This window comes from Sinocyclocheilus anshuiensis, unplaced genomic scaffold (genome assembly GCF_001515605.1).
Source record: "Sinocyclocheilus anshuiensis isolate Anshui unplaced genomic scaffold, SAMN03320099.WGS_v1.1 scaffold299, whole genome shotgun sequence".
Taxonomy (NCBI): domain Eukaryota; kingdom Metazoa; phylum Chordata; class Actinopteri; order Cypriniformes; family Cyprinidae; genus Sinocyclocheilus; species Sinocyclocheilus anshuiensis.
The window spans coordinates 465,637-479,758 of NW_015552565.1; the positions used below are offsets into that span (position 1 = coordinate 465,637).

General features: G+C 37.7%; 2 protein-coding genes across 2 annotated transcripts; both read right to left on the minus strand.

The window, feature by feature from the left end:
* Nucleotides 1-2,417: 2,417 nt before the first annotated feature.
* LOC107664893 (dnaJ homolog subfamily B member 9-like) lies at nucleotides 2,418-4,247 on the minus strand. Its single transcript, XM_016455579.1, has 3 exons — nucleotides 4,142-4,247; nucleotides 3,252-3,482; nucleotides 2,418-3,155 (listed from the first exon to the last, which is right to left on the minus strand). Exons 2-3 carry the CDS (start codon nucleotides 3,466-3,468, stop codon nucleotides 2,731-2,733), a joined length of 642 nt encoding a protein of 213 aa, XP_016311065.1. The 5' UTR covers nucleotides 3,469-3,482; nucleotides 4,142-4,247; the 3' UTR covers nucleotides 2,418-2,730.
* A 7,955-nt stretch (nucleotides 4,248-12,202) lies between these two features.
* LOC107664848 (arg8-vasotocin receptor-like) lies at nucleotides 12,203-14,122 on the minus strand. Its single transcript, XM_016455526.1, has 2 exons — nucleotides 13,276-14,122; nucleotides 12,203-12,282 (listed from the first exon to the last, which is right to left on the minus strand). Exons 1-2 carry the CDS (start codon nucleotides 14,120-14,122, stop codon nucleotides 12,203-12,205), a joined length of 927 nt encoding a protein of 308 aa, XP_016311012.1.

Here is a 14,122-nt window from a genome sequence, read left to right on the forward strand (position 1 = left end):
ATTAATACCAAACCCAATGAGGGAAGGGCAGTATAACCACAACACAGCTCCTATTCAACTTCTTTATTTCCTGGCACTCAATCAAAATAAGTTCCCAAAGTGCCTGCACAGGTAAACAGATCACTTAGCTGCCTGATACAGTTTACCTCTAACGTGGCTTACTGATTCTGGGTAAGAAAACAATGCTGCTGTAATTGTTCTTGTTAGGCCTGGCTTGTTTCCTTTGTATATTTAATGGCAGAGCTTTGTGGCTAACCATTTGTGGTCTTCTATTCAATTAGAGGAGGTTAACAGCAGGCCCAAACTTTAACTGAGTTGTGCTTTTATTTCTTTTGCTGCTTTGATTACAAAAGCAAATAAGTAGTATTCTTTTTAACCTTAGGAGCAGCTAAAACATTTTTAATTTGTTTGTTTGAATTATAAAAGCAAATGAGTTGTATTAATTTAAACCTTTCTATTTGTTTGTTTTGATTACAAAAGCAAATGAGTTTTATTCCTTTCAATCTTAAGACAAGCTAAACATTCATTTGTTTGGTTAATTGCTATATTCATTTAAGTGTTAAGAGCAGCTTGCTTGCTTATTTATTTATTTACTTTTAAACCAAATTGTAAAACAAATGTAATGCACTGTATTTTAAAATGTTTGCACATGATAGTCTGATACGATTTTTCCATCAACTGCCACATAGTTCCATAACTGGAACACACCCAGTTGTCTGACAATATTTTTTTCCTCCTAGGATTTTTCCAGTTCCATTTAGATAAATAGGCATCTTTGAAGCAAACGTCTAATTGTATGCCTTCCTACCATCATATACTGCCTTATGCAGGTTTTGGGCACATCCTTAATTGTGCAGTGTTGAGGGGTCACAAGTGTACAAAGCTACAATAATCTGTGTGTTATAACAAAATCTGTTAGTGGTGTTAAATATGTACCATCTTCAGGTTGATGAGCCCACAATGGTCCTTCTACAGCATCACAGTGAAAAAAACTCTTTAGGAACCATTATTTTTAAGAGTGCTGATGTCAATATTAGTTTATGATGGAATCAGCTGTTCCGTTCCATGTTTTTCATTCCCAAGCATGTGCTTGCTTGCATTTTACATTACATGAGCATTACATTCAAACTAAAACCAGTTTTAACACAGTGCAGAAACAGAACATGAACACTCTTAGCTTTCCATTAAGCTCAACACTAGCAAAATTGCTTTTCATTCTGACTGTACACAAAGCTTTAACATGAGGTAATTGTTTATTGGCACAGCAATAAAAGTATTCAGAGTAAACTAACTGATAGAAGTGTCTTGCTATAGATCAAATCTTTGGAGAGTCAAATAAATATATTCATATTTACAGAACCACAGGGAGTGTACAATATATATATATATATGTATATTGCTTTTTGTACAAGTGCCTCAGGTACTTGCTCAGAAACATTCCATTTACATGGAAATTTAACGTGATACCAAAGCTGAAACAAAATAGTAACCGTTTTTTAGCACGGCACTTCATTTGATCCTATACAGCATTTTTTTTTTTTCAGGTAAGCCCTACAGCTAACAGTATCCCCCAACAGCAAGAAGATCTTGATCATTATTGCACATGTAAGGGACTTCCCCTTCAAAAGAGCCACTTGCTTTGGTGTAATTTTAGTCGAGATGGAAGATATACAAATTGTGTTTAATGCTGGCTAAGGACATGACTGCAATCAAACGAGTTTCAATCTTTTTCGACATTGTGCAACATCAAGCAAACCAAGCATTTACACACTTTCAGCCTTTCTTAACTTCTAAACCACTCATATGTCTCGTGTCTCAAACAGGTTCAAAGTCTCTAGGATCTTCCAAAATAAGCTAAAACAGGCTGAAATCACAAATGAGCCTTGCTGCAGCACTTTATGATAATTGCAATTGTGTGTTTTAAAGGCATCGGATGTAAACAAATGTGGAAGCACTTTACCCTAAAAACTAAATATGCTTTTAAAGGACCCTAAATCTTGACTTCATAACAAATGAAAGATAGCTTAATAAGAGTTTATAAATAATCAACAATTAAAGTGCTATTTCAACCGCCCTATATTTTCTTTTTTTTCTGGCCAAAATATATTTCAGAAGATATATTTAAAATATATGCTAAATACTGTATATGTTTACAGGCCTAAGGAAGTATATTTTTTAAATTAATTAAAATGCCAAACTGTAGTACAAAATGTACTTCAAGGGGCAAGAAAATACATTTCTAATTTTAAAATGCATTTTGAATAAATTAAAAATGTTTTTTTTTTTTTTTTGGACAATATAAGTAAATAAGTTTAGACTCAAAATATATAAAATGGTCAAAAATATATGATGAAATAACTAACTAAAACATGAAAAATATGTTTATGTAAATATTTTAACATCTACATTTTGGCCATTTTTATATATTTTGAAATATATTTAAAATATATCTGAAAATGTTTTTTTTTTTTTTTCATATGAGTTCATCGTGTTCACAGTGAATACGTGTTAATGTTAACTGTTGATAACATTATTAATATGTTGTGGATGGTGAATTTTGTATAAAGTCAGACTTAGGATCCCTAAACTGAGGATGTTATGCCCAAAAAAATGTGTGATTCTTGCAGACGATTTTATAGAGGTCATCAGAACTGATCCAAAACACAAAAAAGCACAACAGAATTAATTACAGTTTCAGTCAACACAACCAAAAGACGTGTGCACATTAACTCAAGAGCAGTCTGTGTGTGTTGTAACCATGTTGCCCCTTCGCTGTGTGACAGTCCTACAGTGCTGCCTGCTGGAACCATGAAACCTGCTCTTAGTCCGAGTCTGGTGTCCATTAAACGAGAACATCCTCTCCATATCCTCAAACATATCATCAAATATGCCACCACCGAAAGAGTGCTGGAAGTGCCTCCTGTGCCTGTTACGTGCTTCTTCGTGGGCCTGAAAGTGGCTCTCGAAATGTCTTTTATTATGCAAATGAGGATTGTTTCCAAACATGTCAGAGTCTCTGAATATATCATCGAAGTTGAAGCTAAAATGTTGACGGAAGTGGTCACCGCCTCCTCTTGGACTCTCTCTGGAGAACGGACTGCTCCTCATCTGATCGTACTCCTTTCTCCGATTGTCATCTGATAATGTTTCATATGCTGGGAATGAAAAATATATAGCTTTAACAACTGATCAACACATAAAATGTGAGAAAGGTGTGTCCCGTGTCGTTTTGAATAGGTATGCTGACTCACCCTCAGCGATCTCTCTGAACTTTGCCTCTGCGTCAGGGCTTTTGTTTTTATCAGGGTGATACCTCATGGCTAATTTATGGAAAGCTTTTTTGATCTGCCGGTCAGATGCATCTTTGGGTACACCCAGGATCTCGTAGTGGTCTTTCTCAGCCAGAATCAGCTCTGTGATGAAAAGAATACTCACAACCACAGTGAACACTGACTGAGCTGTTGCCATGCCTGTGATCAGACCTGTTAACAGGAAATAAGAGGCGAGATCACAGATCATTTGTTGGTTTTGTGTCATGAGACATTTCACAAGAGATGTCTTTTTTTTTTTTACTCAGCACAAATTAAAGGCAGTACAATAAATGGTACCATAATGTAGAAATACTAAATCATTCTAATTTATTATTACTTGCTTCACTGTAATGAGAATAGGTGGAAATGTGCCACAAATAAACGTAAAATTTGCTTTGAGTTATATGCAGATATATTCTGAATAGTTGTCAACTATAAATAATAGTGCTTAGTCTTCATTTCATGTGAACATTTTATTTACATAGCTGGGTTAAATACGAGTCATGATACAGATACAACTACTCTACTTGATATATAAGGTAAATCATGATGATTTACATGCAACGTGTCATGTGAGATCGATGGTTAATTATCATGAAAATAATGTCACGAAAAAGAGCTTCATTTTACAAAACAAAATATATCTCCTATTTATTTATTTTGATTTATGATCTGGACATGTTACTGACAGCTTGAAACCGAGGTTACGTTTACCTGTTTAACATTATCCTCATCCTAAATACATGCAACAAAACAGAATGATTCTCTAACATATCTAAACAGCTATAAGATAAGGTAAAACATTAAGAAAACTGCTGTTTTTAACTCACCCGCTGCAGCTTTCTGTCCCAAAGTTAAATCAACTACAGCAAAACTTACCGTTTTTCAGAACGCTGTGACAGCGCTAAAGTTACTGCACCACGACTCGCAACGCGATTGGCTGATTGATTCCCGCGATGAATGACTACGAGCGTTTTGATTGGTCCAGACTGGGGAGCACATGGAACGCTAGTCAGAACGTCACTTCCTACCGGAGCACCGCTCTCAAAAGACAATAAAAAAGTTTTTATCTGTAAGACTTCATTGCACTTGCTTTTAAAAGTATATTTGTAAACCAGTTTTATGCGCCTGAAATTTAATATAATTTAAAGCTGCAGTCCGTCACTTTTGGCGCTCTAGCGGTTAATAAACAGAACTGCGTGCGTCTTGCGGAAGAACATTGTAGCCGGAGCTACTTCTCTCTGTTTATGTCTATGGCGAATCACGCAGGTACTTGGCTACTCCGCAGCGGTACCTACCCGAACCAGTCTAAATAGTCCGAATATAAACACTTGTTATAGGTGTACTGTAGTGATTCAGGACAAGCCAAAAACACGGTTTGGAAAATGGATTCATGGTGTACTCACTTATTATATAAATGTTGTAAATTTTGAACACAAAAAAGTTACGGACTGCAGCTTTAATTTTGTTAATTTTAATTATAAGTTAAATTATAAGTAAATTTTGTCTTATCCCTTTAAAAAAATCGGAAATTTCCATAACAACATTCTCTCTCTCTCTCTCTCTCTCTCTCTCTCTCTCTCTCTCTCTCTCAATTCAATTCAATTCAATATGGGCTTTACTGGCATGACAATTGGTACAATGTATTGCCAAAGCATGTTTACATTGAGTCTAAAACAGATATGTATTAAAAATATATATGTAAATAAATAAAATAATAATAAATAATACATGCATATATATATAATTAAAATAGAACAAATCAACATTTATTATTCTATGAACAATTTAAAATTCAGTGGTGTGTGTGTGTGTGTAGGCGCATCACTGATTTGTTGACTCCTCCCTCTTTTTGTGACAGGCATCAATGTATCTTGCTGCTAGTAAGATACAATCTTGTTTTTCACCTAATAAATATTGAAGTTGTGTTTTCTTGTTTAACAGTTTGAAGTCAGGGTAAAGTATTTCAAATTTGGGATAAAATGTCTTTCTAATTTCTTCATAGTTAGGGCAGCTGGTGAGGAAGTGTTGCTCTGTGAGTACAGTAAGGGCAGATGCGGCTCTCTCTGGGCAGCCAGTGCTGTGGATATCTGCCCGTCTCTATAGTCAGAGTATGATTGCTCAGTCTGTACCTCGTCATCTGTCTTCTTAATTTACAGTCTTGCACTGTACTCAGATATTCTGCAGTTGTGTAATCTCTATTTAGGGCCAAATAACATTCAAGTTTACTTTGTGTTTCTGTTGTTTCAGTCCAATAGGTTAGATAATTTTCTTTTTGTGCTTTTATAATTTGGTTGGGCCGAATTTTGTGGATGAATATTTCAGAGTCCTGATGCTGGATGTTGTTAGTCATGTTAGTTTGTTTTTGCAGCTTCAGGACCGTCTGAATCAGGGGACTTTGTTCAGGGTTCACTTCATGGTTTTTAAGGGCTTTAAAATGGTAAGAGTTGGGGTCACTCATTTTTAGGTGTTTCCAAAATGTGATGGCTCTTTTCTCAATGCGCATTAGTAGAGGGTATTGGCCTAATTCTGCCCTGCAGGCGTTGTTCGGTGTGCTCCTCTGTACTCTGAGGAGACTCTTACAGAACTCAGCATGCAGGGCTTCAATCGGATTTTTGTCCCATTTTTCGAATTCGTGATTTAGGAGAGGACCCCACACTTCACTGCCATATAATGCAATAGGTTCTATGACTGATTGGAATATTTTGAGCCAGATTCTAATTGGTATTTCAATTTGGATAGATTTTTTGATGGCATAAAAGGCCCTTCTTGCTTTCTCTTTCAGTTCATTCACAGCCAAATTTAGCTTCCCAGTTGCATTTATCTTCAGCCCGAGGTATGTGTAGTTTGTGGCATTTTCAATTTTGGTCACACCAAGGGTGAAGTTATGTCTCTCTCCCTGAACTCTGGGTCTTTTCTGGAATGTTAGTACTTTAGTTTTGTTAGGATTAATCGTCAGGGCCCAGGTCTGACAGAACTTGTGCAGGATGTCTAGGCTCTGCTGTAGACCCTCTTCTGTTGGAGACAGCAGAACCAGATCATCTGCAAACAGCAAGAGCTTTATGTTGGAGTCATGCAGTGTGAGGCAAATAAGCAGATTAATAACAAAAACTTCGTTATTTACATTATCATAATTAAAATATCCAAAAACTACATTTTCAAAATGCAAATTAAAATTAAAGAGTACCTTTTCTTTGATAAACATAGAGACATCATACCATAACTTTTTAACATAACTACAGTGCCAGAAGATGTGGGGTACAGTTTCCAAGTGCAAAGAGCAAAAAGAGCAGTTAACATCAATATCCTTCTTAAACTTACTGAGAAAATGTTTAACAGGATAGAATTTATGAAATATTTTGAAACAGATTTCTTTTATCTTGTTTGGAACATGTGAGATGATTGCTGGCACCTGCTTCCATTTGGATCATTAGGGTCCTGCCTATATAAGCTATGTTTGTCTCTAACATTGTCATTTTTCCAAGCCAACAAAGCTTGAGCATGAAAGGCAGATAGCGTCACTGGCAATTTCTCAGTCTTATAATCACACATTAGTAAAAAAGAAAGACCCCCAAGTTGATATCTCTCTCTCTCTCCAGCAGAGCGGTCACATCACATGACGTCAGCATCAGGTCATCAACTCCACCCTGGAAAAAACAGGGGCAAGTTCAAGCTCAAACCGGTGTGCACCGTTTTGCTACGGTTTCCGGTTTGAACGACATGTTTCAGTAGATTGAACGTTTGATGACAAGTAATGCAGTAAAAAAAAAAAAAAACTTGCAGGGCGATTGCACATCTAACATTTGTTTTTTGTTTGTTTTTTGTGTAAATGTTTAGTTAAAAAAAGGGGATTTTACGAACAATAATTTAATGAATAATTTCATGGCCATGTAGGCAATAAGGAGGTCGAGGTAATAGTGTGGTAACGTTTACATTTTGGTCATTTACAATAAGGAGTGCATTCTAACATTTCTCAAAGTTGGGTCTCAGACAGACAGGGGGGTCTGAGGAAAATTCCTGAATTAACAAAAGCGCTCCGGTCACTGACATAAACTCGATTCCCTGAGATAAGGGAACGAGTGGTGCGTAATAAGCTATGGGGAAACTCCTGTTTATTCTGAATACTGAAGCCTAATTTGTTCACGTTCATTTAGGCTAGCTGCACGAACCAATGGCGCTTCAGCCTGCCAAAAGGGGTGGAGCTGACTGCTATATAAGTCGGCTCTGAGTGCCACTTCATCAGAATCTTTCGACAGTCATCGACTCACATGCAGCCTTATAGCATGGCAGGTGATGCAACGCTTGTTCCGTTATCTCAGGGAACCGAGGTTAGGTCAGTAACCAGAGCGTTCTCTTTCGAACAGAACGCATCCAATAGCGTCGTGCTATAAGCAAGTGCAGAACGAAGTCGCTCTGTGAGCCCAGCCCCGGAGTACCCGTAATGAGGGCTCCTAAAAGGCATGAGCCAATCACGAGACCCAAGCCAGCAGGCTGGGGTCTTCAAAATAAATAAACTCCTCTAAGAGGATTAGGTAAATTAGGCAGACAAAATCCATGCCTGAAGAGCAGGGATGTCTAAATTATAAAATCTGGCAAAAGTAGATGGCAAGGAGGACGAGCTCCAAGCTCCCCTCAGGAACCTAATGACAAGGTAATTTTTGCCGACTGAGTGGCCAGTCATGAAAGCATGATTTGCCGCGATGGCTGCCACATATACTTTGAGCGTGGAAGGGGTGCGCCCCTTATCTTACAGCTCTTGCAGAGAGGTTAACACAGATGACATGTCACAAGAGGACATGTCCTCATTCCATGCTGCACACCAGTTAGAAAAGACTGACCATTTGAGGGCGTAGAGGCATCTCGTAGACTGGGCCCTAGCCTCCATTCTCCTGTTGCTACATTGCCCCTGGACAGCATGTCCGCTCCTTGGTTCAGTCTGCCCGGCACGTGAACTGCTCTCAGCTAGAGGAGGTTGCACTGTGCCCATAAAAGGAGGCGTCGAGCCATTCTGTAAAGGGAGCGTGACCTGAGACCGCCTTGGTGATTTATAAAGGCTACCACCGTCATGTTGTCTGAGCAGACCAGGATGTGGTGCCCCCTCAAACCGCCATCATTTCGAGGCAGTTGATGTGCAAGCGTTGCTTCAGGTTTGACCAGGAGCCGAACGCCAGTCTGCCCTCACACAGTCCTCCCCAACCCAAGTTGGAGGCATCTGTCGTGACTACCTTTCTTCTGGATGACTAAAACAGGTGAGGGATTTTCAAAGGACCCACAGCCCTGTTGCAGCGGTGGGTTACCTTGACATCCCAGGTGCCAAACGTGGGATGGTACATGGACTTTGAGCCATTATTGGAGGAGCCGCATGTGAAGCAGGCCAAGAGGAATCACAGAGGAGGGGGCTGACATGAGGCCTAGCATCCTCTGGAAACCTCTTGAGGAGATGTGAAGTCCCAAATCTGAATGAAGCTGCTAGCCGTTGAATTATCAGGGATGGGCGGGGAACTGATATTCACGGTACTGCTCTTTTGAGTAAGTATGTCCGCTATTACAGCGTTAATTTGCTTGGGCACGCACTGAGTGGGAAGGACAGGCCCAGCATGAGCAGCACTTCCGTTGCCCGGAGTTAGACGGGGAACTGGAAAGCGAGCACAAACGTTTGGCCACTGTCAGAGTCCAGGCTTTGATTTTTTGGCGGGTTGAAGCACCATTGGTTCGTGCAGCTACACGAACATGAACAAATCAGGCTTCAGTATTCAGAGGAGTTTCCCCATAGCGTGTTACGCAACGGGAGAGACCGTTCGAAAGGGAATCTCACTTTTCCCAGTTGACTGGGTTCTGGAAACATTTTTTCCCCATTTATTTATTTATTTATTTGCATTGACATAAAAAACCTTTATTAAAAGATTAGAGAACTACAAAAAGTAGAAGACTCTGTATGTTTTTAAAGATGGACATTAATTACCTATCCCATAATAAGGGTTTTTGTAAACCTATTTCGTGAGGGAACTGCTGAGGGTTTGTGAATTGATGAAAAGCTAATAATTAAATAATAAAAATGTAAAAAATAATTAAATAATTTTAAAATACAAAAATATTATTATTATTTTTTTACATTTTAGGTTTGCCTACAAAACCACCACTGTCTCTGCACCCCTTTACCTTAATTCACTACTTTAGACTTATGTGTCCTCTAGAAGCTTGCGTTCTGCAAGTGAACAGCGCATTATAGTGCCATCCCAAAGAGGCACAAAATCACTTTAATGGACTTTTTCATAAACTGTTCCCTCCTGGTGGAATGACCTGCCCAACTCAATCCGAGCAGCTGAGTCCTTAACCATCTTCAAGAAACGACTAAAAACACATCTTTTCCATCTTCATTTGACCCTCTAACACTCTCTATTCTAATTCTAAAAAACCCTCTAACACTTTCACTCTCTATTCTGTTTCTATTCTTACTACGTTTACTTTAAAAAAAAAAAAAAAAAGCTTCTAACACTAGCATTCTCTATTCTTTTCCTATTCTATCTTCTTGATTACTTTTTATTTATTATAAAAAAGAATAATAATAAAAATAAATACCCTTGCTTGTACCGCGTTAGGCTAACCGAGACTTGTCACAGCACTTACATATTATTGCCCTTTTTTGGTTTTGATTGGTTATATTGTCCTCATTTGTAAGTCGCTTTGGATAAAAGCGTCTGCTGAATGACTAAATGTAAATGTAGGTGTTGACCTGCACATCAAGTGATCATTAACCAACATCAGAGAACATGCAACATGCAAATAGGTTGTTAAATTATTGAAATATTAACTTTATTATTGAAATATTAAATAAGTAAATATTTTACATCACAGAGGTCCAGCCGACAAAAAAGTCTGTGAATCCAAATAAAATCAGCAGTGGTGCCGTATAAAGCTTTTAAATATAGGTATAATGTCAAACTGCATGTTAGCTAAATGAGATGTGGTACTTGCTTACCAGAATTAATTATAAAAACACGTTGTCCTCCACTCATAAGATATTAAAGCTTTTTATTTTAGTACCTGTCAGTAAGACTTCTAAATATGTTTTGTGTTTGTGTTGTGGCTTCGTAGAAGTGTGAGTGTGTGAAATGGATTTAATTAGGCCTGTCTTTCTTTCCACACATGCATGTCAGTGTGACAGAGGTCACCTCATTGTTATAGCGATGTTCATTCACAGACTGGCAGAGGGAGCTTAAAAATAGTTATTCATTTGGTATGGCTGTGACCTAAAGTAAATAACAGGGTTATGAACAGTAAAAAGCAATGCAAATTTTGAGGGAGAATTGTTGATGGAGAAAAAGATTGGTGCTTATGTCGTGAGGTACCTTAATAACCGTTTTAATGGTGCAGTACATACAAAATGCAGTCTTTGAAACATTTCAAGTGACCTTCTAAAATTTTTTCTTTTAAGGGAAATTGTACAATTTTATTGATCAGCATAACTCTTAAGTGTTTGGATGACATTAGTATCTACGAGTGCAGTTCTTTGAATGTATCAGGACTTTGTCTTGTTTGGGAGGTCAGACCGTATCGTCACTGTTCTTTGTGTACTATGATGCTGGTCTATTTAATTTCAAAGTAAATCTGTTTTTGTAATATTATCCAATCTAATTATCTTATTGCTCATATTTTTCAGAGGCAATTTCCTAAATGATGTAATTTACACCGTATTGTATTTGATAAGTCTTATTCTCACTTCTGCCTTCCCTCCCGCTCTTTGGCTACAATGGTCTCCACCATTTTTTATCAGCCTCTAAATGCTCTAATTCCATTTCCCAACAGCTACCTTGTATACAGTTGCCTTAGGCTTCCATTTTGCCTCAAATCCAAACAGAGTTTGTGCAGTGAAAAGGCAAATCAATTACGTTGTGTCATTTGGCAGTTGCATAAAGGTTAGATGCTTTTAAACATGTTTTTACTATTGTAACTTAAGCACATTAACCAAGACACTTTTGTGAGTTAATTTACTTAATTGTTTTTCAAATGACGTCTATTCTTTTTTGGTGCATAAATGGGATTCCGTTTTTTAAACATGCTACAAGTGCACAATTATGGCCTAACTAACTAAATAAATATTTAAAAATCATTATTTTTAGAATAATTAAACCCACAAAAGACACAGTTTTTAGTGTACAAATGTGTGAAGAACTATTCAGGTGCATTATATATTCAATATTGCTCTATTATTTATGGGAACAGAGGGAAATCGAAGCATAGAAATTTCTGGAGGGAAATATGATTATGAATCTGATTGCTGAAAATCTTGACCGAAGTTTGCATGAATCTGGGTTTTTTTTAGTAAAGGAACATTCACTTTTTAATTCACTTTATTTAAGTACTCAAATGAAATTCAAAATGTGTGAAGGCATTCTCTACACAGTTACTTTCACAGAAAGCAGGCTTTGCAGTACAAAGAAATTTGTGTGTGTGAAAGTACGAGAGCAACACAGTGACTATGGAAACCATCACACATAATTTTAATCCTATAGAACTTTTCATACACAGGCTTTTGTATTTTCATTTCAATGAGGAATGGAAAATAACATTACTTTAATCACATGTGATTCACACCTCAGTATGTGAATATCTACACTTACATTGAAAACGTTGTACATGCAACAGTGAAAGAGAACATATCTCTTTCATCCTCTTAGTGGTACAAACAGTCTATTTCTTTTTCTTTTCTTTCTTTCTTTTTTTTTTTAAATAGAAACAAATGACCATGCCAAAGTATGCAGCAACTTTCCATAACCAAAATCATTTTAGTTATTGAAAAAGCAGGAAAACTGGTGTTTAAGTGTATGCTGAGACCATATTCATGCACTCTTAAACAGCAGGAATGGTGGGTGATCAGTGGCCATGAGGTTCTAGCTGTAGTACAGGTAGATCCATGGGTTTGTGCAGCTGTTAAGACTGGCGAGGAGCATGATAGTGACAAACACTGGCCCTGTAGGACAGATGAGACTGCATTACACACAAAATAACAAATTACACATAGGAAGTGTTCAAACTTGAAACCTATTGTGTTCTCTGTGCAAAAATATTGCCTGTGTGCACCATCTGTCTACACATGATTTGGTTTAATCTGATCAGGTCTTTTGTCAGCTACTAATGAATGTTTTACTAATGCCAATGTGTATCTGCTATCTGCAGCTGAGGGGAGACTATGGAGCTTATAATATGACAAAACTATTTGAATTTGTATTGTATAAATTTGAATTACTGACAAGTGGCGAGACAGATAATTCCCACAACAGAAAATGGTTGTGAGTAATCATATACACATATATGATGTCTTATACACATTAATGGGCCTTTAGTCACATCTATTATCATAAGAGTTAAATATTACCTACCACACTGTAACCATGTGGTTATATACCAGTATATGGAGACAAACGTTTTTATTTTTTTTTTATTATTTGATAGGGGGCATTATTTTATTCATCGTTGTCTAAATATAGTGTATCATATAAAAACAGTTCCTTATTAACATATTTCTACATTTGTATGCTTTTTAAATTTGATTATACAATGAAAGGATTAAAAAAAAATATGTAGAAATATTTATGAATATTTTATGACCGTATTTAAAAGTATTAAAGATTCTGCACTTTTATATGTAATATTTGCTGATTTGTGGACAGATGAGGACAAAACCTGTCATTCAAAAAACAGTTCCTTATTAAAAATAGTTCATATTTTTTTAAATGCATTTAAACCTGAACATAAAAAGAAAGGTTTTAGAAAAATAATGGGGGGAAATGTGTCTTATATATTTACAAATATAATATTGAAAACATGATTATCAAGTTTTACACAAACCAGTGGAGTTCTTGCTTGCCGTCTTGTTTTTCAGTGCATTTTTACACTCATTGTTAAACTGATAATATAATTTGTATCGAAAAATGTTTTACTAAGTCAAGCTACTTTGACTTACCTTGCGTGGGCGCACTGCTTGGACTCCAAGCTGACCAGAGCTGGACCACGAAGAATGGGCTCCAGCAGAGGGTGTACACCAGGATGATAATGAAAGTCATTTTGACAGTCTTCATAATTGCGCTTGATATCCCTTTAGAGCTGGAGCGCCCATCACCCGTGCTGCCCTGCAAGGCTTTCCTCTTCATGTTGAAATAGATCCCTGCGCAAATCTTTATCTGACAATACATCAAGATTACGGCTGGCAGAACAAACACGGATAGAGTGATCCACGTTATGTATATTCTGCCTCCCCAGGGCTCAATAAATGTCGCCCAGCAGTCGAAAACATTCTTCTCAACTTCTTGGAGAGAGAAGATGAACATCTGCGGAGCGCTGAACGCCAGGGAGATGAGCCATGCTGCGCTTATGGCAACATACCTGCGGAAAGACCCCCTGAAGAACGACGCAATGGGTTTGCAGACCGCGTGATAGCGATCTATGGTCATGGCCACGATCATATACGTGGACGCGAACATCCCGACCACTTGAAGATACTTAACTGCTCTGCACACCAGATCTGAGCCTTTGAACAGGTGCGTAATCTCCATGGATAACTGCGGCAGGACTTGGAAGAAAGCGACCACCAGGTCAGCCAGGCACAGGTGCAGAAGAAACAGCTGAGTTCGAGTACGTCTTTTCCGTCTTTTCCAAAGGGCATGGAGGAGGAATAAATTGCTAAATGATGCCAGCACGAAAATGCACCCAAGAACTGCAGCTTTCACGAGCGCAAAGTGTCCCTCGGATAAACCAAACGCTTCCTGCGCGCTGGAGCAGTTACCCCTGCTGCAATTAAGGTTATCAGCCAT